At 35.8% G+C, this 22,554-nt stretch overlaps 5 protein-coding genes across 8 annotated transcripts in view; 1 reads left to right on the top strand and 4 right to left on the bottom strand.

The window, feature by feature from the left end:
- LOC111480135 (peptidyl-prolyl cis-trans isomerase FKBP19, chloroplastic-like) overlaps positions 1-6,349 on the bottom strand; it is a 12,308-nt gene extending 5,959 nt beyond the window's left edge. The window contains exon 1 of the transcript XR_002717751.1: positions 6,340-6,349. The gene's annotated coding sequence lies outside the window, so the exon portion shown is untranslated. The remainder of the gene's footprint in view (positions 1-6,339) is intronic.
- LOC111480133 (transaldolase-like) lies at positions 755-3,755 on the bottom strand. The gene is made up of 7 exons (XM_023125112.1): positions 3,468-3,755; positions 2,488-2,659; positions 2,309-2,358; positions 1,921-2,221; positions 1,590-1,778; positions 1,314-1,496; positions 755-1,224 (listed from the first exon to the last, which is right to left on the bottom strand). The coding sequence occupies exons 1-7, from the start codon at positions 3,650-3,652 to the stop codon at positions 979-981; spliced, it is 1,326 nt and encodes a 441-aa protein (XP_022980880.1). The 5' UTR covers positions 3,653-3,755; the 3' UTR covers positions 755-978.
- On the bottom strand, positions 5,662-9,396 carry LOC111480134 (probable beta-1,4-xylosyltransferase IRX10). Of its 2 annotated transcripts, none has more exons than XM_023125113.1 (4): positions 9,306-9,396; positions 8,076-8,464; positions 6,578-6,819; positions 5,662-6,501 (listed from the first exon to the last, which is right to left on the bottom strand). In XM_023125113.1, exons 1-4 carry the CDS (start codon positions 9,394-9,396, stop codon positions 5,988-5,990), a joined length of 1,236 nt encoding a protein of 411 aa, XP_022980881.1. In that variant the 3' UTR covers positions 5,662-5,987. The 2 variants fall into 2 exon arrangements, with proteins under 2 accessions (XP_022980881.1, XP_022980882.1); XM_023125114.1 differs by lacking the exon at positions 9,306-9,396 and adding an exon at positions 8,620-8,736 and having other exon boundaries at positions 5,988-6,501.
- Positions 9,397-12,371: 2,975 nt separating this feature from the next.
- Positions 12,372-15,518, top strand: LOC111480094 (patellin-4-like). 2 transcript variants are annotated; one of them, XM_023125052.1, is made up of 6 exons: positions 12,372-12,825; positions 13,579-13,831; positions 13,930-13,966; positions 14,212-14,317; positions 14,941-15,051; positions 15,139-15,225. In XM_023125052.1, the coding sequence occupies exons 1-6, from the start codon at positions 12,598-12,600 to the stop codon at positions 15,157-15,159; spliced, it is 756 nt and encodes a 251-aa protein (XP_022980820.1). In that variant the 5' UTR covers positions 12,372-12,597; the 3' UTR covers positions 15,160-15,225. The 2 variants fall into 2 exon arrangements, with proteins under 2 accessions (XP_022980820.1, XP_022980819.1); XM_023125051.1 differs by having other exon boundaries at positions 12,374-12,825; positions 15,160-15,518.
- A 1,445-nt stretch (positions 15,519-16,963) lies between these two features.
- The window catches only part of LOC111479170, an 8,452-nt gene continuing 2,861 nt past the window's right edge, over positions 16,964-22,554 (bottom strand). The window contains exons 2-5 of one of the 2 annotated variants that reach the window (XR_002717623.1): positions 19,666-20,237; positions 19,354-19,573; positions 17,521-18,927; positions 16,964-17,435 (exon numbers count right to left, since the gene is read on the bottom strand). Coding sequence is in view for 1 of the 2 variants with exons in the window: in XM_023123694.1 (XP_022979462.1) it covers positions 17,578-18,927; positions 19,354-19,573; positions 19,666-20,237 (2,142 nt within the window). In the remaining variant the exon portion in view is untranslated. Of the gene's footprint in view, positions 17,436-17,461; positions 18,928-19,353; positions 19,574-19,665; positions 20,238-22,554 lie in introns of those variants that run through there. The other variant, XM_023123694.1, reaches the window with a different exon arrangement.

The raw sequence follows: 22,554 nt of genomic DNA, 5'->3' as shown, positions 1-22,554 counted from the left end.
ATTTAAAAAAAAAAAAAAAAAAAAAATCAAAATACACTTGCTATTAAGATTTAAATAGAAACATTAAAATTTCATTAATATGTTTGACTTTTCAAAAAAGTCAAACTATATTCTTACGACAACCCTAAACAAGCAAGATTAATTGCAGCAATGTGTGTTCCAAAGGATATTGACCTTGAGCATCAAGTCAAAAAGAGAGACTCGTTGTTAAAATTGCATTTCGCAATCATCTATAGAGGATGAAACCCCTAAACTTGTTTATACTCTCATACTTTTCTTTTTATATAAATAAAAATATTTATTTTGGTTCTTTTAATCATGCGTATATTTTAAAGGGATTAATTTTAATTTTAAGTTAAAAGCGGAATGAATCCAAATTTTTTTTTATACAATTATATATATATATATATATATATATATATATATATTATTTAATCTCTATCATGAATGTAATTTTTCAAATTATTATCCAAAATTTTCAATATTTAAAACAATAAATATTATATTAAACCAAACCCTAAAATTTTGCCAACTTAGATTTAAAAAGTTTCAATTTATTTTCTTCAAATTTTGGATTTATTCCACAAAAAAACATTAGCGGGGAAAAGTAACATTATTCATATTATATTAATAATATATAATTGAAATCGGTCAATAAATATTGTCATACTTTCTAAAAAAAAACTCAAAGTTATGAAACTTTTCAAATACTTTACAATTTAAAACGTTACAAAGAAAAAGAAAAAAAGAAAAATGGCGATAACAGACATATTTCGGAAGAACTGACAGAAAAACACAACAATATTACTGAAGAAACCTTCAAAGTTTCAATCCCTAAGAACTTGCCCTAACCAACCTATATTACATTAGAAGATAAGGTCTTTGAAGACACTGAACAAAGGCATTTTACAGCAGGAAAAAGGGTCCCCCCAGTTTTTATTAACTTTCTTCTCATCCATCATCACACTTTGATTTGATTTAATGGCTCACCAATTTAAGAGAGTTGGCCTTGTCTTGCAGAGTATTCAGCAGGCTTTCAAAGCTCTTCTTGAAAGAATCCACTCCTTCAACTTCAAGCTGATTCCCAACTTCATTCCAGTCGATTCCCAGCTTCTCAAGTGCACTGTATATTCCTTCCGCCTCCGATACGTTTGAATCGATGGTCCTTGAGACAGTTCCATGGTCAACGAATGCTTCAAGAGCTTGATCGGGCATGGTTGAAACCTGAGATGGACCCGTTACAATTTCGACAAGGAAAGAGAATGTGTGTTTGATCAATTTGATAGAGAAGATATGTGATGTTAGTCACTTACGGTGTCGGGTCCAATGAGCGGGGCAACGTATAAGGTGTCGGGGTATGCCGGGTTCTTAACACTTGTAGATGCCCAGAGCAACCTTTGCTTCTTTGCTCCCTTCCTCACGAGAGCCTCCCATCTTGGGCCTGAGAACTTCTTCTGGTAGAGCTGATAGGCAAGGGCGGCTTGAGCGACTGCAGCCTAAGATATTGATCATTCCATATATCAGTCAGAGAACCTTACAGTAAGTTCGCATATGTGAAAGTTAAATTCTGGAAACAATGACGCAGTTACCTTTCCTCGCAGATCGAGGGCCTCTGGCGTTCCAATTTTCTCAAGCAATTTGTCGATAAGAGTGTCAACCCGACTTACAAAGAAGGAAGCAACACTTGTGACTCTAGAAAGGTCGCTTAGACCTGAGGCTTCAAGTCCATCCAAGTAAGCATCAATGACAGCTTCATATCGAGCAATGGAGAATATGAGCTGTACAGAGAATCACGAAACGAATGTTAGGCTACCAATTCCCGGAGGTTGCAACAAGACTAAAATTCTAATTTGAATGCAAATGGTCAATGCAGCTATGATAAACGCATCGAAGTACGCAACAGTCATCATAAAAACTTACAGTCACATTGACACTTATGCCATTAGCAATAGTATCCCTAATTGATGGGATGCAAGCAGCAGTAGCTGGGATCTTGATGTACACATTTGGGCGGCTAACGACTTTGTGGAGCCACTTAGCAGCCTCAACGGTTCCCTCAGTATCATCAGCAAGCATTGGAGACACTTCGACTGAAACATAGCCATCACCACCATCTGTTTGATCATAGATTGGCTCAAAAAGCTTGCATGCATCTTGAATATCCTTCACCACAAGTTCCCAATATGCACTTTCAATATCTTTTCCCGACTGAACAAGTTCTCTGAAAATTTCACGAACATGATCACCATCCATTCATAGTGTACTAAAGTCAGAAAGATTCAGACAACTCTTGTTATAACAAAAATACCTGAATTGGTCATTATAAGCATTTGAAGATGAAATTGCTTTCTGGAAAATCTGTTCGACAATAAAAGCAAAGAGTTAACGTTTTTTGTCCATTAGACCACATGAAAATGGAATGCTGGACACAAAATTACATAATCATATTGTTTATTTTCATGAAAAGTATAGGATCTGAGTACTTACTGCTGGGTTGCTAGTTACACCTCTGACACCCTTGGAAATAAGGGGAAGCAAGTCGGTGACCGGGCGGCAGAGGTTATCGTACCATGGAGACTGGCCTTCCTTTTCATAGAGATCGTGAAGCACCGTTCTCTTAATTGGGATTCCATTTCCATCCCCTTGGGAACACCTAACACTGTAATAACAACATGAAATTCATACTATCACATTAGTTACCAAACAAGCATAGCATAAACATATGTTCAACATGGATAATCCTGCAAAGGTTGGATTATTGCTATTCAATGCATCTTGAGAATTCAGACAGACACTGCTCGGGAGCACGGATTGTCCAGAGATCGCTTAGAGCAATCCCAGAGCAATTTATACAGCATCAATGCAAACGAACTAATCATTGTAAATTAGAAAAACTATAGGTTTCTTTTCAATTTCAAAGTCAACACAGAATCCCTGTTATCAGAAACTTTTGAATACTTGAATGAGTTCAATCCAAAATGAAATACATCACTGCCTATGTTTCTTAAATTATTATCATCTCCAAGAACTAAGCACTGAATCGCAGTAAGAAACTAACTAGATATCAACTTTGATTAGAATCTGGGAAAAAATACAATAGTAACTCAGAGGCAACTTATATCGAAGGATCAAACAATCCTGTTCTATGCTAGATTGATCAATTTGAAAAGCAAACCAACAACTCAAAACAATAACACACTAAGATCTAAGAATCCGCAAATATTTACAGATCCTACTAATGCATTTCTATCGCGCAACTGTTTCAAACAGTAAGAAATGAATAGTCCGAGAAAAGAAAGAACACGAAATTGAAACAAGATAGTAAATAACTCATCGCTACAAAAACAAAACCGAAGCAGAAGCGGACAAAAACATAAACATCAAACAGATCATCCCAGAAAGAAAGAAAAAAAAAATCACCAAACCACCGATCAAAATCACACAAACGCATAAAAAAGGAAACGTACACCAAGGAGCCCCTCAGATCGGAGCCTCTCCGAACGGACAATCTAGACGCAGAGACCTTGATGAATAAATCGGAAGAGGGGCGGAAGGCGATGAAGGACTTGGAGGAGAGAGAAGATCGAGGGTTAACAGAAGAGGATAGGGAAGTAGCAGAGATGGAAGTGGAGAGGTTGGAAATGGAAGCCATGCGAGCGAGAGAACGAAGGACGAGCCGCCAAGGCGAGGGAGAAGAAGGTTGGTGGAGTAGGTGGGTTTGCCCAAAGAAGGAAGACTCATAATAAACGATGAAAAGGGTACAGGGTTTTAAGCTCTGAAAATAATTTATTTATTTATTTATTTATTTTAAGAAAAGGAACAGATAAAGATTAAAAAAAAAAAAAAAAAAAGAACAAAAATATTCGGTTTTTGAGTTTTTCTTTTGTGGCGGTCGGTAGGTGCCAACCAACTCCCCCAATTTTATTTAAATTTAGTTTTTCAAATATATTTAATTTTAAATATAATTTGGTAGGTAACTCAAAAGAAATATTCAATAAAGTATTATTAATTAATTTATTTGAACTTAAAAAAAATAAAAAAAGCAAATTTAGTAAGTAAAATAAATTTCAAATTAATATAATCTACATTAATCAACGAGAAAATTACCGATAGTAAGATTAAAAATATTCATATCCTATAAAATGCACGAAGAAGAAATAAATCTTTAACTTCCCATTTTAAAGATATACGATAAAATTAGGAATGTCCAATTTTATTTATATTTATTCTAATTATTTTAACAATAAATTTCTAATAAAATAAACTATTTTTTGTTAATTATTTTAAAAGTTAATATAAATAGTAAATTAAATGTTTATAATTTTTGGTAGGAAAGAGACAAATGCATTGAACCTTAAAAAATTATTAAGAAAAATGTGAATGTGTCATTATCACAAAGGGAGAAAATTTGATATAATATTATATTTTGAAGAAGCTTAAAAAATAGATAAGATTATTATTTGTGATAAGTAATTTAGTTTAACCATTTTAGCATAATTGTAGATGACTTGGAAATTTATATCTATAAATTTTATATATAACTTATTTTATTTTAAAAAAAATAAAATTATAGGATATAAAGAAAATATTTTTGTTCATTTTTTAAAATTTAAATATTCGGTAAAAATTACAAATGTTCTCTTAGTTATTATTTATATTTTAGTTAATAATTAATAATAATAAGAGAAAACTACACAAAAATATATTATATATGCGTCACAAATATGATAATTTGAGAAGAAAAAAGTTACAGATATGAGGATAGCTCAACTGGTACAAAGTATGTAAATTTAATCAATAAGTCAAATGTTGAATTTCTCAGCCTAATGGGAACGAGCAACGATACAATAAGAAGATGAGGTGCTCCAAGTACTCTCATTTAAAAAGAATGTTCGAAGGTTTTGGACCTGTAGCTTTCGTCCGTCCTTCATCGAGAAGTACTTATGTGTGGGGTGTGCTACCAGAAATCGGGATTGAAGTTCTTACCCTACCAACGAGCCGACAACTGACAGCCGATGGTTGTTGGCCACGACTACCTTTTTTAATAACTAAGATGAAATAACAAAATTAGATAATTCTTGGATTTGAAGTCAAAAAACAACATATATTTATTTGGCAATCTTTGTCGGCGTAGGTCAACTCGCAACCAAAAGGTTTGGTGGATATGTACTGAGAAATTAGCTGCCCACAAAAATAATATATATATATATATATATATATATATATGAAAATAAAATCAATTTTGATGACTTAACAAAAATTATCATTTCTTATATAAATTGAAATATTACTCTCCACTTTTCATCCTAAACGTATATGTGTATATTCAATAATTTGAGACGAGCGAGATATTTACGGGACTTCAAGTGGTATGATCCATTGAAAGTCAATGGAACCACAGGAGACCCAACGGAAGCTTAGATATGGGTTTCGTCAATGGAGACGATATTTCTATTAATGGAATGCTCATACGATCAAAAATTGTCATATGCGTCATTCATAGTGAAAAATGACGCAGAATTATAGTGGACGGATAATAGAGAAATCTTTAGTCTTGATGGGAGTTTTATTTATAGTTGGCATCTAAGGAAATACGAATTTAAATGATAGGTCTCACTCATGATTATGTGTACTCGCATCTAATCCCAACCGTGAGGTCATTTACCGAGTATTTCTTAGGTCACTACTGATATTTCTTAAAATATTCAAGTTACGTGCAACTCTTATTTTTTAGGTACAGACAAGACTCTCATATACGGCTAATGGTAACATTGCAACTCAGAAGACCATGACGCATGTATAGGGTAATTCACAATAATTCTCTTCACGGATTCCATATTTAGCTCGGATTCTTATACCTTTTCAATCAAATGAGTCATAGAGACACCTCTAAAAGTTGTGAAATCAAAATCAATCAAAACTTCAGGCAGGGAGTATAGAGGAAGGTATGAACTAAGACACAACAACCAAAAAGTTGAACCATTTATCTACCAAGGCTTCAGGTCCCCCACAGGTCCTGCAGTCCAATTCAAAACCTTCTCATCAGGCTTCAAGTAAACACTCTTACTGTGTGGCAATTTTCTAGCCAACCCATTCAGGATCTGATGGAAAGCATCGCCCGATTGCGCTGGTTGAGGGAACATCATGGCTCGTTTCATCGACGGGTTTGCCAGCAGCCTTTGCTTCCTTAATATCACATCAGGCGGTATTGATGTCAGGATCGTGTCGAGGTTCGACACGTCCTTTTCATCTACAAACACGCCAATCTCTTCCCATGGAATGGCATCAGCGAAAGGCAAGACAATGTCATCGGCTATGATAACAGGAATGCAACCAAACACCACTGCTTCTACCAGCCTCGGACTCCACGGCGCCCACCCAAGAGGACATAAACAGAATATTGCTCGCTGCATATCTTCGTAATATGTCGTTGGATGGTCGGTCGAGATGTCAAAGAGAGGATTGTTTTTGAAGTTCTCCCATACTGCTGCTCTTGCACCTCTGTAGGTTATATTGAAGTGTCAAACACAAGGACGAATGTAAAAGTTAAGAATGGCAGAACAGAACAGACACGCACCTCGCGTAATAACCTCCCTCTGGGTCATTGTTAACATCGTAAAACAATCCCCGGAAATAGACGAAGATCGAACGAGGAGTATCCGGGGGAATCAGGTGAGTTTTCATTTTCTGGGGAGGACAATATGGAGGAATAGTGATGGAACCCTCATTCAAGCAAACATGGTGCCTTTGTCCAAAAGTTTGAACCAAAGTTGCACGCTGGAGTAAGGGAAGAATTCCTCGATCAATAGCCTTCTCTTCCTACACCGTACAACAATCAAGAGCAAAGGTTATTGCAATTGTGACTCTCAGCGACAACCAGAGATGATTCAATTAAAAACGGTTGGTAAATATTGTCATCTTTGGGCTTTCCTCTTCCCCTCAAGGTTTTTACAACAAGTTTACTAGGGAGAGGTTTCTATGCCTTTATAAAAGATGTTTTGTTCCCCTCCTCAACTGATGTGAGATCTCACAATCTATCCCCTTCAGGGACCAGCGTCCTTGCTGACACTTGTTCCATTCTCCAATCGATGTGGGACCCCCCAATCCACCTCCTTCAGAGCCCAACGTCCTTACTGGCACTTGTTTCATTCTCCAATCGATGTGGAACTGCCCAATCCACCCCCTTTGGGGCCCAACGTCCTTACAGGCACACCGCCTTGTATCCACCTCCCTTCAGGGCTTAGCCTCTTCACTGGCACATTGCCCAGTGTCTGGCTCTGATTCCATTTGTAATAGCTCAAACTTACTGCTAGCAGATATTGTCCTCTTGGGCTTTCCCTTTCGGGCTTCCTCTCAAGGTTTTTAAAATGAGAGGTTTCCACACTCTTATAAAGATGTTTCGTTCTCCTCCCCAACAGATGTAGGATCTCACAATCCACCCCCCTTCAGGGCCCGACATCCTCGCTGGCACTCATTCCATTCTCCAATCGATGTGGGATCCCCCAATCCACCCCCCTCGGAGTCCAGTGTCCTTACTGGAACACTGCCTTGTGTCCACCTCCCTTCGGGGCTTAGCCACCTCGCTGGCACATCGCCAAATGTCTGGCTCTGATACCATTTGTAATAGCCCAAGCCCACCGCTAGCAGATATTGTCCTCTTTGAACTCTCTTTCGGGCTTCCCCTCAAGGTTTTTAAAACGCGTCCGCTAGGGAGAGGTTTCCACGCCCTTATAAAGGATGTTTCGTTCTCCTCCCCAACCAATATGGAATCTCACAGATACGCTAACACGTCAAATTTTATAGCTCAAAATGCTCGATGTCCACTATAAATGTAGTCAAGGTAAGTATTCGATCACCCTAGATCAACAAGTTTAATAGTTAGATTACAATACACATACTCGTGCACTTACTCATGAATTCGAATGGCACAAGACCCAACAAGTGATATCAATACTAAATGGGGAAGAAATGGATTTCAACATAGGATCTCATATCCTAAACCCAGAAGTTTGATAGGTCATAGCATAATCTAAATTTTCGCATATTATTGACAGTGAGAAAGTATGTTAGGGTACCTGATAATGAAAGCAGGCACCAAAGTCATGAGGAACAACAAAGAAGTGATCAGCGCCCTCGGTTCTATTCCAATAAGGCCAATTGGAAGAGATAAGCTGAATGGCACTTCGCATCATTCGTGGGGATTTGAAGGGCAATGGCAAGCCATTGGGGGTGAGGTCACAGGTCACATAAATTGGAGTATAAAACCAATCAGCTTCATCAGGGTTGAGTGTTCTAACAGGGCTGTTCAACAAGAACCTATGCATGTATATCTCAGCAGCAAACATATGAGTGAGACATCTTGGATCCTTTTGAAGAGTTTTCTTATTGTATTTGCTTGGAAGATCATAAACATACACTTTTAGTCTTCCAACTGGGTTATCTTCTAACACATCCCCAGCACTTCCTGCATCCAATAAACAAATCACATAACCAAATATGCCAACACTTTGGATCAATTTAACCAAAATGAAGTTCAGAGCTTAAAGTTGATAAAGACTTGCAGAATATGAACATGAAGTTCTAGAATATGAACATGAAGTATAGCTAGGAACCACGGACCTCCATGATGGTATGATATTGACAACTTTGAGCACTTCCTTCCAACTATCCTTCCCTCGAACAAAGTACATCATAGAGCCTCCCCTGAGGCCTATGGAGTTCTCGAACAACCTTTCCTTAATCGAGGCTCAACTCATTTCTTTGGAGCTCTCGAACAAAATACACCATTTGTTCGACAATTGAGTCACTTTTGACTACACCTTCAAGGCTAACAACTTCTTATTCGACATTTGAGGATTCTATTGACATGACCAAGTTAAGGGCATAATTCTTATACCATGTTAGAAACTACAAACCTCTACAATGGTATGATATTGTCCACTTTGAGCATAAATTCTCATAGCTTTACTTTTGGTTTCCCTAAAGGCCTCGTACCAATAGAGATATTATTCCTTACTTATAACCCACATGGTTATCCCCTAGTTAGCCAACCTCGGACTCCCTCCCAACAATCCTGCAATGTTCATTTTCTTTTAACTTCGAAAGTCCAATGTAATCAACGAACAGGAGCAGAATCTGACTCACAAGAACTCAACTAGCTCACAACTAGAGCATAGTTATGTAGTAAACGAAAGCAATACGCATCAGAAATGAGGATATCAAGATAACAATAACAAAACCGAGAGGATCATTCATTACAAAAATCACTTAATGTTAAAACAAACGCATAGAGAACAATGGAAAACCTGAAATACGTTCGGTGGGGACGGCATTGGGGACAGCGGCAATCCTCGAAACTAAAGAAATAGCAAAAACCCAAAACCAGAGCTCCATCATTGCTCACTTCAAGAACCCAAATCAGAGCGTTGGAGTAACAAAACAAGCAAAAACCGAAATGGGTTTTGGGTATTCCGTTTGATAAGCGGAGAAGCAGAGTGTATTTGAAGAACAAGGAGAGCCCAATGGTTGAAACGTCGAAAGAGGGGTTGTTGGAGGAGAAGGGTTTCTTAGAAATTAGGTTTAGAGAGGGAATGGGAGATTTGAAGCTTTAAAAACACACGGGGAGAGAGAGAGAGAGAGGGAATTGCTTGAAGAAACAGAGAAGGCATATGTTGATTTGGTGAAGAACAGTGAAATTACAGCAAGAATGGAGGAGAATCATCCATGGGAAAGAGTTGTAGAAAATAATAAAGTTGGAGGCGCGTAGGTCGCTACGAAGTCCAAATCTCTCGCAAGCCATTGAAGGTGGCTTAAGAGCGAAATCGGTCTGAGAAAATGGTCCCTCAACCTTCGGCAGGTCTGCTTTCTGTATCATCTCCCCGCCAAATTTAGAAAAATGGGGTTTTAAGAGATGCCATTCCAAAAATAAATAAAATGAAATAAAAATCCTATACTTTGTAAAGCTTCTTTAGTTAATTTAGAATGGAATTTTGTTCATCTATATATATATATATATATTTTTAATTTAATAATTTTAGATTACATTAGTATTTTTAAAAAATAAAATATAAAATTAATAAAAAAATATGTTCTACTCCAGTTTCAATAATATTCAATAATATCTTTAATTTTTGGATGAAAATTATAAACAAAATACACTTTTAACTTAAAAAAAAATTAAAAAATATTTTTGAGTTTTAAAAAATTTCATTAATATTCTTATTTTTTTTAAAAAAAACTGAAAAATGATTTTAGACTATTTAAAAAAATAAAAAATATATTTATAATAGGACTAAAAAATACTTATTAACTTTCGAAAGTAAACATTAGAAAGTTTGAATAGAATTTATGAGATGTCAATAGATAATTTTCGTTTAATAATGATTTTTTTAAACATTTTTTTTTATAAAGGTATTAATACTACTTTTAAATTTTTATCGACATGTTACAAAAAAAATTTTAAAAAAATTTTAGAATATTTTTTAATTTAGGAATATTTTCAAACAAAATATAAATTTTTTTTTATTAATTTAGTCTATTTTTTTTAAAAAAAAGTAATAATATATATATATATATATATATATATATATATATATATATATATATATATATATATTGTAGTTATTCGATCTCATTAAGCATCTACTTTGGATAACCCCATTTGTTGCCTTTTTGTCGTTTTGTTTCCTTCCTCTTCCCGCCACGAACTGTCGCTTTCTAATGGGCTGCTTGAATGGGCTTTACAATGTTGGGCTGTATAATGGGTATAAAAAAAGCCCACGGTCGGTATCCATTCCTGATAGGGCTAAAAGAGGGATTTCCCATTTTTAATATTTTAACTTCAAAAAATTGCTAAAAATGTAACCCCCATAATTTCCACAATTTAAAATAATGTAGTTTAATAAATTAGGTTTCTTCTTATTTATTTATTTATTTTTTTTAAATAAAAGTTTTCTTCTTATTTTAAATTAACATAACAATTTTATATTTTAATCTCAAAATAAATTTAAATTATTTTCTAAAGTCTCCTATTTATACCATTTAAGATTACATAAGCTCTACGTCTAACTATTTGGATTTGGGGTACGAGCCAAATTGCCATTTAATGAAATATTAAAATTATTAAATCTCGAGCCCAATTATTATTGACCTAATTTTGAACCGACTCATTTTATTTAATCAAATGACTATAATTCTCGATTCTTTTTTAGTTTTTTTTTTTCAAAATTTAATTTAGAAACATTCATTTATTTATTTTTGTCCAATTGTTTTACATTAAAATGTAAAAAATAATGAGAAAACTATATAATTAAAATGTGAAGATAATGGATATGAAGGAATGAAGTGGACGTGTGCCACAAATTGAAGATTTGAAGGATGCCCTTACATACATGTGCCCAAAACCCCACCAAATTTGGAATATTTTCTGGTTATTTTAACTTTAATATAATCTAAAATCAATATTTAATGTTTATGGCCGTAGGCACGTTAAATTTGGTCATGTCGAATTAATTGAATTGATTATCTCGAGCCTATTCGAATAGAGTCAACCTAACTCAACTTATTTTCAATTTTTTTTTTATTATTATTTTAAAAAATCTCACCTAATATCAAACATATGCCAATTACTCGTATCAATTATAAATATTAAATATTTTAAATTATTTTAAAATACGTTTTTTTAATAATTTAAATTCAACTCTGATTATATATAATAAAAAAAGGTTTTAAATTGAAAAATAAAATTATGTTTTTCATTCTAATTTTTTTTTTCTTTTTACTATAATTTACACTTTTCTTAAAAAATATAAAAATATATATTTTAATTTAGTAGTCCAAATAGTGGAAAAATTTTAATGGTAGAAAAGGAATTTAAATTTATTAATTTTGTATTACTGTTGTAATCTCTAATATTTGGAATGTTTAAAGCAAAACTAAGAAAGCTTATGAGAGCTTATAATGAAAGTAGACAATATCATAACACTGTGAAGTCGGCTTCAACTAACATGGTATCTGAGTTAAACCCTAAACTTAGCTATGTCATAGGATCAACTCCAAAAGAAAAGGAGTCGAGCCGTAGTTAAAGGGAAGCGTACTTTGTTTGAGTGGAGATGTTGGATGAAAGTCCCACATCGATTACTATACTCAGAGTGGACAATATCATAAGATTGTAGAGAGTGTGTTTAACTATATATATATATATATAGGCGTACTTGTTTAAGGGGAGAAGTTAGATGAAAGTCCCACTTCTGTTACTATTATGAGAGTGGAGAGTATCACATGGTTATAATAAAGAGTGTTTAACTATATATATATATATTATTTATTTACGGTAAATAATTAATTAAAAAGAAAGAAAAGAAAAGAAACTGAACATTGTTGACGATTCCCTGCGATTGTAAGATGCAAAAAATCGGTTAAAACTTAAAACGGTGGAGGCGGCGCGTGTAACAACACGCATTTAATAAAGTTGTCGTTTCGCTCTCTTCTTCTTCTTCTTCTTCTTCTTCAACCACTGTAAATGGAGACGGACAGAAGGAGAGAGATCTTGTAGTACAGATTCTCATTCTTTCCTCCCTCAGCACTCTGCCTTCCTTCATGGCGACTCAGCTTTCGAGGTCTGAAGAGCGTAACGCAACGCCGAAGGAAAAGTTGGAATGGACGAAGGAGGAGGAGGAGGAAGAAAAGGAGTTCAAGGAGTGTGTGGAAGAACCAAATGGTTCTCTGACGCCTGTGATTGATGATAGCTTGGAGAGCAATGAGCTTGATAAACAGAAGCTCGCGATCATGAGAGCTTTTGTTGAAGGAGAAGATTCCTCTGCTAAGGTTACGTACTTCTTTTTAGTTTACTCGTATGAAAAAGATCGAGAAAACTTCGCTTTCCTGCGTTTCTTTTGTTGCGATTGATGCTTTGTCATTGAGAATCAGTTGCTTTTGCTGCTTTTGAAATTTTTGGTTCTTACTGGAAAGATCTGGAGGATTGTTTTTCTCGAGAAATTTTTTACCACATCTTGTATACAGTGGTCGGATTCGATCTTGTCTGTTTTCCTGTTATTCTACATTCCTTTTGCTCATCAGGTCCCCGTCCAACCATTCCACTGGATCAATATTTTTACGCTCATGTATTCGTCAAATCTGCAACTCATGCTATTGCATCGTTAGAAGTATTTTTTAAATCATGAGGTTGAATCCTCCTTTTATTCTTCAACTAATTTGGCCATTGTTTTTACTAGAATCGGCCCACTAAAAAGCAAGAGCAATTAGAATAAAAAAATCCTGTGAAATGGAAACTTTGGTGTGTAATTCATTTGTAGGGATATTTGTTATGAGAATTGAGAGGCTAAATTTTACCAGACGCATACCACCTAAAATAACAAGCCATTTGTTTTTGGCATTGAAGAACATGTAAGGATAATCGAATGAATTGCAATTGTCGCTGTTTCAAGCTGCACAGTGGATGAGTATTTGCTACTGTTGTTTTTTACTATTTACTATAACTTTAGAACAGTATGTGCATGCGAATAACCCTTGATAATTTTGTTATTTAAGGATGTTGGACATTGTGCATCATGTTTGCAGGATGTAGATGATTTCATGCTACGAAGGTTTTTACGAGCTCGTGATTTAGATATAGAGAAGGCTTCTGCCATGTTTCTGAAGTACTTGAGCTGGAGAAGATCAGCTATTCCTGGTGGATTTATATCAGTGTCTGAGCTATCAACCAATCTCGCTCACAACAAGTTGTTCATGCAAGGTGTTGATAAGAAGGGACGTCCAATTGTAGTTGGCTTTGGTAACAGGCACAAACAAGGAAATTTAGAAGAGTTTATTCGTATGTTATGAATCTGAACTCATGTGATGTTTGATGATGTTTATTTCATTTAAAATCACAGATGAGGATTCTCAGTTTATCTTCTTAACCTTTTGCAGGTTTCGTAATCTTTTTTTTAGAGAAAGTATGTTCCAGGTAATTTATGCTCCTCTATCACTTCAGTTGCCTGCATTTTAGTTGGTTCCAATGGAAAATAGTACCTTGAAGTAACTTAAGGGGAAATCTTGAAGAAGCTCAAGTCTTCATTCACCATGATTATCCCCTAACTTCTTCTAACAACATAGATTCCAGAGTCAATGACGAATTATTGTTATTTTTCTTTCATTTTGTGAGAAAAAATGGTTAAAAATAATTTATGGCAGATTTGTTCTATCTTTCAGGATTCCAAGAGGGCAGGAAAAGTTTGTGTGTATTGGTGACCTTCAGGGATGGGGATACTCTAATAGCGATATTCGTGGATATCGAGCAGCTCTATCAATCTTGCAGGTTTGACATTTGAACATTCAGTAATCCCTTACGGAATAGTAGTGGTTCACTGTTGGCAAGGTTAAAATCTCACATCGGTCGGAGAGGAGAACAAAACATTTTTTTTAAGGGTGTGGAAACCTCTCTCTACTACACGCGTTTTAAAAACCTTGAGGGAAAGCCTGAAAAGAAAAGTCCAAACAAGACAATATCTGCTAGCAGTGAATTTGAGCTATTACAAATGGTATCAGAGCTAGACACCGAGCGATGTGTCAGTGAGAAGGTCCACCCCCAAAGGGGAGGTCAACATGAGGCGGTGTGCCAGTAAGGACGCTGGCCCCGAAGGTAGGTGGATTGGTGGTCTCACATCGATTGGAGAAGAGAACGTGTGTCAGCGAGGACGCTAGGCCTCGAAGAGGGTTGGATTGTTAGATCTCACATCAGTTGGGGAGGAGACGAAACATTGTTTATCAGGGTGTGGAAACATCTTTATAGCAGACGTGTTTTAAAAGCCTTGAGAGGAAACTCGAAAGGAAAAACTCAAAAAAGACAATATCGACTAGCGGTGGACTTAGATTGTAAGATTATAGAATTAGAATTTCATACCAAATAGTGTAACAGTAGTTTGATTGTTTTGATCACAGGACTGCTACCCAGAGAGACTGGGCAAGCTATACCTTGTCCACGTCCCTTACATATTCATGACAGCATGGAAGATGGTTTACCCATTTATTGACAAGAAAACCAAGAACAAGGTAAAATTTCTGTAGCATTTCTACTGAAACAGATTCTTTGACTGTGGTTAAAAGTAGTTTTACAAAATTACTCAAAACTACACTGAGTTATATACTGCATGTTTGTAGATAAGCTTTGTGGAGGACAAAAAGCTGAAATCCACGCTGCTTGACGACATTAATGAGAGCCAGCTCCCTGATGCGTATGGGGGCAAACTTTCGTTAGTTCCAATCCAAGACTGCTAAATCTCTTCAGAGATGTATCTTAAATATCCATCACACGGTTAATACTCATACCTCTCCTCTTCTCGCTCTACCTTTCTTTTACTGGTTTTCTAGTTGCTGTTAACGCAATATTCAATAAGGTTAGTGTTATAAGCTTTTACAGGAAAATAACTCTCTTAGAGAAGTTCTATTGTAGAAATCAGACTCCTACCCATGTTTCTGAATTAGAAGATTACTTATCTTCATGTTCTTACGAATTATGGAAAGTAACATGCGTTTGAGATATGTTTCTCACACTATATATTTTTAATCCGTTCATCTACACGTAAATTTTGTGATTTGTTTTAAAAAAAATATCTTTCAACTTTATTTGTTTAAATAAATATATATGATAAAAATTGATATGATTGTGGCCAACACGAGTCTACTGTAATGTAATTGGCATCTGATGTTCAAATTTACTTGTTTTGTTGTAATAAAAAAAATGTAAAAGTTAGATGAATATGATATTATCTATGACTGTATAAAAAAAAAAATTAACCCATGGTTAATATTATTTGTATAATCAATTATAGACGTTTGTTGTCACATTAGTTTATGTGAAAGATAGCGTAAATGTTGTTCTACATGCATTTTAATTTTAAAATCGGGCTGTGGCACAAACATCGTCACTCTAAGTTCTAGAGGTATATTTCATCTTTTGGGATTATTTAGAGTTCTAGATGCATTAACCCACTTGACTACTAATCCCATTGGTTCATCTAAAGTTCTTACATGTTCTACATAGGTAAACGGGACGCCCTCATCCAGTCTCAATCTCTAGAGTCGTCTAACATATAGAAACCAAGTTTCCTTATTAACAACCTCTCTACGGTCTCCTCAATAGATTTCATAAGTGTTATTCGGTGCACCTTCAATGGTCCTAACAAGCTCCCTCAGTGGTACCCTTCACTTCACCATGAATCCTAGGGGGGCAACTTCATATTCCTCTATACTAGCTTAACTCTGAGGTAAGTTCACATTTAGGAATTTTACCCTAATGGTTTTTTGTGTAATACCAGTATTAAAGTATTATAAATTTCCTGGCAAAGATTGAAATTAGATTAGGTTACAATTTCAAAATAATAATTAAAAGTATACTTCTATAGTTGTACTAGATATAATAACAAATTCAATCCATGTGGGTAAGCACAATTTCAATTAAGATATGAACATTTTCAATGAATCTCTCTCAACCATCTTTTACACACTAAAGAAAATGTCTAGTTCTTATTATTTTTAGTCAGCTCTAAACTCTTAATACCATCAACCAACTCAAACACAAGACATTACATGTCTAATAAATCAATTCGGTAAAGTATTTATCCCAAGTGTCCATAATATGAAAACAAATCAAACGGGGGATAAACATAATAAAGCTATCAAAATAAAGAAGATCGTATGAATTATTCCTCAGGTCATCCCTTATATTACTCATAATCCATATGCAAATCCTTAAAGCAGGTTATAATGTCCTCACTACGGCTAAACTTCATGAACATTACTACTACAATGGCATCGAACACGTGCATATGCATACGACCTGCATCGTTCTCTTGCATTCTATTGGAAGAAGAGTTCGTCAGAATCATATTCTATGGTGTTATTTCAAGACAACATAAGAAAAAAAACAAACCAAAAAAGGGTGCCTCCTTTCTTTAACAGCGGCTACTGTCATACAAATTACATTACTATATTTTTTATTTTCTTTTGCAAGGCAACTGAACGGAAAATTGCAAGAGTTTGGTCACTATTCCTTGAAAAATGTAGGGTCATCATCCTAGAACTAACCAAGAAGAAAGAAAATGGTGATTTGAACCATGTGTGCTGAGTGAACAATTCTAATGAAAATAAACAAGCAGTAAGATGGCAACGTATGTGTTCTACATGAAACAAAATTCAGTTTCCCATGATAAAGATCGGTCAAGCACCGAGGTCAAGGTGATAAATCGAGAACCTAGTGGAGCTCCACGTCAAAATTCCCCGACATAATATGCATGGCCAGATTCTAGTACTTTGTTGTTATCATACAACATGCTCAATCAAAATTGAAACATGTCGCTGCACCGATAAACGTAACAGATACCATTGATTCGTCAAGGAGGTTAGACAATTGGGAATATTCCTAAATCACTAGCCTCCTATAGAATGAAAAAAGATGAAATCATTAAGGACTTGGAAAAGCAATAGTAAATACCACAAGCAGCAAAGGCTGAAGGAACAAACCTTAATTGCACCGCTTGTTTGAAAAAAAGCACCACATAATCTACAGAGTACAGTCTGCTAAATATACTTTAATCCAGACATATACTGTTGTCTGGAGATTATATATTGGGCCAAGGAATAAATAATTCCTAGAATCCCCAATATTCTAACCTTAAGCACATCTGTCATGATGACAGATGGTAGATTAAGGGGCAATGTTAGCAGTGGCGTCGAGTCAGAATGCTTCGAAAAGCTCCATACAAATCTGTTGAAAAGGATCTGACTTGGGAATGTAAGGACGAGAAGGGCTAAGTTTTTAACAGCAAATATCCAATCTGGTCCACCAATATCCAGACCCCATCCAGCATTTCCATTCCAAACATCTTCCCCTATGTTGTACATTGCAGTGAGGACCAAGTATGCTGATATCACTATGGTAACTGGGAAATATCTTTGCTTGTCCCCAAATCCAGCAACAAAATCTGAGTCCTGGTTCAAAAGCAGTAGGATCGGAGCAAGAAAAAATATAGCGTAGTTTGAACCACCTGTGAGATTAACATTCAAAATTAAGCATATAGCAAAACACATAACTGTAGCAACATTGCCAACTGCTGGCATCCATGCTCCTTCAGCCGTCATTCGCTTGATGGTGAATGTTGACAATGAAGAAGCCCGCCGTTGTTGCATAAATCTTGTTCTTGTGTTAAGACTACCAATGCTACTTTCACCAGATCGTGTGTGCCTCATTCCACCTCTTTCAGAAGTTTTCTCTCGCATGAGAGACGCAAGTTCAAACTTTATTTCCAATGCAATTAGCATAAAGATTGCTGCATAAAGGCCAAGCAGTGATGTCCTTGCTCCTTCTACTGCTAATAGTGTTGTGATCATCTGCTCTTCCTCTCCCATATCACTAACGCTGTCATCTCCTAAAAGGCTTTTTAACCTTACTTGCCCTTCCAAAAGATATGTCACAGGGAATAATGCAACAAGCAACGCAAACACCCAAGGTAAGACCCTGGTGCTTGAAGCAGATGGAAAATGAGTGAACACCACAAATACCGAAGCACAAACCATGGTGACAACTATAAGGATATGAAGGACTGCTGCCTGAAGGAAGTACTCGGCAGATATGTAAATGCCAAGTGCAATACCCATAGCTATGGAGTAAAATACTCTCAACTCAGCAATATATTTAATGGGTATTATGGATGTAATAGCTGAAAGAGTGAGCAGAATTGCTAAAATAAGCAGCCAAGATGGCCAGGTAGGTTTTGAGGCAACAAACCCATAGATGGAAATATCATCAGAAGACTGGCGGGCGGCTTTAATAAGTTCAGAACGGTATGTCCAAGACAAGGGAATTGGTGGCTGCATCATGATAAATAGCAAACCAGTTGCCACAACTAGCACTAAGCATCTCTTTGCTAACTGCAAAAGATAAGTAGAAAATGGTCATTAGTTCACTATTGTATGTCAAATCCTAGAAAAATAAATTGGCAAACAGCTCAAGAGAAAGTAAAAAGTTCTTTATTCCCCCTAATAAAAGAAACGGTTCTTTTCCAATTATGAAACTTCGGAGAGCTTTGAAGAAACTCACAAATGGTTTACACAAATAGCAAAGCACAACAAAAATGATTATGATAGAATTAACTAGTGAGACTTTGGAGAATATGGTTGTTGAAGTCATACTCAGTAATAACAGTCTTACGATTGCAAGTTAAGAACATAATTATTTGATTGATTAATGTTCTTCAGGTGCATCAAACTGAGTCATTGTTTAGACATTTGAAATTTAAAAGTTCAAGTTGACAACAAAGTAAACAGAAAAGAAGGTAATAAATAAGACATAAATACCAGGACATGGGGAAAGTGGAGAGCAACTATTGGTATGCAAGCCAACCCTGCCATAAAAATACAGCACCCTAAAAGCAAACCATCTGATGGGGGCCTTCCGATGAACCACTGCAGGACTTCAAATATTGTTTCACGGAAAAACCACACCGATAAAGCAACCACTCCAGCATGTGCATAACCTTGCCAAGCCTTCATTTTGGAGGATGTTCTTGATTTATCCCTGTAAGATCCCGATTGAAAGTTGAAGTCTTAATAGTATGAAGGTTAATGGAATCTAGAAAAAAATCTGTAAGAACAAGTTCGTTATATTACTTGTAAAGGAGCAATGGGGGTGAAACAGCCAGTAAGAGAATAGCTGACACCCATACAACAGATTTGGAAGCAATAAACAGCATTGCCAGCTTTGAAGCATACAGGCAAGTGAGAACCCAAACTGCCTTTGGCCCAATTCTGTTATCAACAGATAGCCTGCGTACCAGGACCAAGCCAACGAATGTGGTCATAATAACCATATAGCTTGGATAAACCACATCATCCTCAAGACCATAATAATATATGCTGGTGTAACTTAGAAAACGGTTCTCAATATGACATAGTAGTACGGCATGTACAATCAAACAGGCTTCCGTCAAAAACTGAAGTTTTGACGGTAATATAGCTAGACCAGGAACAGCCAAGGCGAGGACCACATCAGCAACAATGAGTTTACAGAAAGACTTGAGGGACATGCCAGCCAGCCAAATATTTAGATCCCAGTAATTATGTATCACAAACCACATGATCATCAAGCTCCCCAGCACAACAAAAGCAAAGTAAGATGGCAAGCTCTTCCTTGTAAAGAACCGAGCCAGATAAAAGCCAGCCACAGATGGTAGTGGGAGGAACTGCAAGATAAACGGGTAACAAACAAGAAATGTATGTCAAATACACAATATCTCATGAGCGTGACAACAGAATAGAAGTTTCACACATTGCAGGGGGGAAAAAAATCCAGGGGCGCTGCTGTAGGAAAAAAGAATAAGTTTGGTAATCAAACACCAAATGCAAGGAAAAAGAATGGAGAAAACTCATAGGATGAGTACCAATGTTTCAAGGTAATGCCAAAAAAGATAAAAGAATTCTTTGAACGAATAACAACAATACCCACAATTCTTCAATATTACAAACTTCAATGGAAAATGCCTGGGCTGATTCAGCCCCTTTCTCCTCACTATTCCTCGATATCTATGCTCCTTCGTCTAAACAGCTCCTTCATAGCATCGGGTGGGAATGTTGAGCACCAAGTTCGGGATTTGGGGTGAGAATAAGATTTATTGATAGAGAACTAGCCAGTTGGTCATGTTTATTGAAAAGCATGATTTGCTCAGACTAAAAGAGGGTCAAGACAAGATTATTCAGTTCTTAGAGTCTAAAGATACATTCTCCTCCAGTTCAACTTTCATGCACCTCACTAAGTCTAAACTCCATTTCAGAACCCCCTTGGTGAACCTTATTTGGAAACTCAAAAACCCTAAGGAAGTTGAGATGTTTATTTGATCGCTTTCCTATAGAAGTCTCAATACTACCTATAAACTACAGAAAACGTTCTCTTACACGATCTTATCCCCATAGGTTTGATGCTTTTGTGGGATGGATGGTGAATCCTCGCGTCACATTTTCCTTCATTCATCTTTTACTTTTCAGTTTTTTTTTAAAACAAGAAACTGAATTTTCATAAGAAAGAATGAAAGAATACAAGGTCATACAAAAAAAAAACCCTAAAAAATAGTAGAGTCGAACACGAAATATGGAAAACAATCCAATCCAAAAGAACAAGAAAAATGTCATAATTACAAAACAGTTTAGTGACTAACGCACAGAGAAGCCTTAAACTTCTCCTAGCAAACCTCCTCCCCAAATTTCTCAACCTCTTTGAACATCCTATTGCTTTACTCAAGACAAATACTCCACTAAATAGCAAATAAACTAGCTTGGAATAAAACTTTGCTCGTCTCCCTAAAGGGAGGATACAAAAGCACCTCCTCCACCAAAGACCACCCATTTCTATTTGTGAGCCCCACTCACACCAAATGACCTTTACCAACGACCCAAACATAGTTCGCAAACTGGCAATCCCACAGCAAATGATTCAGATCCTCCTGCAGAAAATGCACCATTGTAGGAGCAAGATGAAGGAAAAGAGTCTTTGAACATGATCCAAGGTATTAACTCTCCAAAGTAAAACTTGTCACGCAAAAGCATAATCTTTTTTGGACTTCACTTTCTCTTTTAAGTTTTTCTTTTTCTTTTTTTGTGACAAGAAATAACCCAATGAGAAGTTGAATAACATTATTCTTGGTGCTATTAGAGAACGCACACTGCAATTTAAACAGATTGAAGAGTTTATACCAGCATTCCAAAGACTAAGAACGCCCAAAGAAGACGTGATTAATCAACTCCCCATCCACATAGCAAGGAGAAAACAAGGCATAAGCAGTGTAGAGGGAAGTTTCCATTGAAGCACCTCAGCAGCATTTAGGACTTTTGGATTTCCATATTGCTGAAAATAGATTTTGCATCGGAAAAGATGAAATCAATTGTCTTGTCAATGATTTAACTGAAAAAACGTTGGTATATTCAATGCTCCCAATATTTGTGTACATAGTTCTTCCAATAGAGATCCCAAAGCATCTATTTCCTCGTCCTTTACTAGCCTTCTATTAACTATGTTCCATGGAAAGATATTGAATAACCCAAAACTCCAAAGCAGAGCCATTAGGAAATGAAGAGAAATAAAATAACCGACGGAAGCAAGGCTTCAAAGGGGAATCTCTTAACCAAGGATCATGCTAAAAACGAATCCTTTTACCATTCCATAATTTGAAGCACGCAGGAGATTCCAAATTGGATGCAAGACATTCTAAGACAATTTTTGTTTCTTCCAGTAGTATGCCAACCGAAAACACTTGGGCCAGGAATACTAACTACCAACCTTCTCCATAAAGAATAAGAATTATTGAAGAATTTCCAAACCTACTTAGCAAAAAGAGAAATATTCCTATGCCTTAGAACACCCCCACTTTGGGAAGAAATTCTTTTGTAAACATACCCTTCTCATGATTGTTAGTAATTGGAAACCTACTTAGCAATAGGAGAAATATTCCTATGTTTCTTTTTTTTTTTTTTTTTTTTTTTTTTTTTTTTTTTTTTTTTTTTTTTTTT

The sequence above is a fragment of the Cucurbita maxima genome, unplaced genomic scaffold (assembly GCF_002738345.1).
Source record: "Cucurbita maxima cultivar Rimu unplaced genomic scaffold, Cmax_1.0 Cma_Scf00005, whole genome shotgun sequence".
Lineage (NCBI taxonomy): Eukaryota > Viridiplantae > Streptophyta > Magnoliopsida > Cucurbitales > Cucurbitaceae > Cucurbita > Cucurbita maxima.
The sequence above is the reverse complement of the archived record's forward strand: the minus strand, read 5'-3'. Positions and strand labels throughout refer to the sequence as shown.

Coding starts and splice junctions, on each gene's coding strand:
- LOC111480133 (XM_023125112.1), bottom strand. CDS start 3,652: ATGGCTTCCATTTCCAACCTCTCCACTTCCATCTCTGCTACTTCCCTA. Junction 2,660..3,467: donor GATCTGAGGGGCTCCTTGGT/GTACGTTTCCTT, acceptor TTGTTATTACAG/TGTTAGGTGTTCCCAAGGGG. Junction 1,497..1,589: donor CCCTCGATCTGCGAGGAAAG/GTAACTGCGTCA, acceptor TCAATATCTTAG/GCTGCAGTCGCTCAAGCCGC.
- LOC111480134 (XM_023125113.1), bottom strand. CDS start 9,396: ATGATGGAGCTCTGGTTTTGGGTTTTTGCTATTTCTTTAGTTTCGAGG. Junction 6,820..8,075: donor GTGCCTGCTTTCATTATCAG/GTACCCTAACAT, acceptor TGTACGGTGTAG/GAAGAGAAGGCTATTGATCG. Junction 6,502..6,577: donor GAGGGAGGTTATTACGCGAG/GTGCGTGTCTGT, acceptor TATAACCTACAG/AGGTGCAAGAGCAGCAGTAT.
- LOC111480094 (XM_023125051.1), top strand. CDS start 12,598: ATGGCGACTCAGCTTTCGAGGTCTGAAGAGCGTAACGCAACGCCGAAG. Junction 12,826..13,578: donor GAGAAGATTCCTCTGCTAAG/GTTACGTACTTC, acceptor TCATGTTTGCAG/GATGTAGATGATTTCATGCT. Junction 15,052..15,159: donor ACAAGAAAACCAAGAACAAG/GTAAAATTTCTG, acceptor GCATGTTTGTAG/ATAAGCTTTGTGGAGGACAA.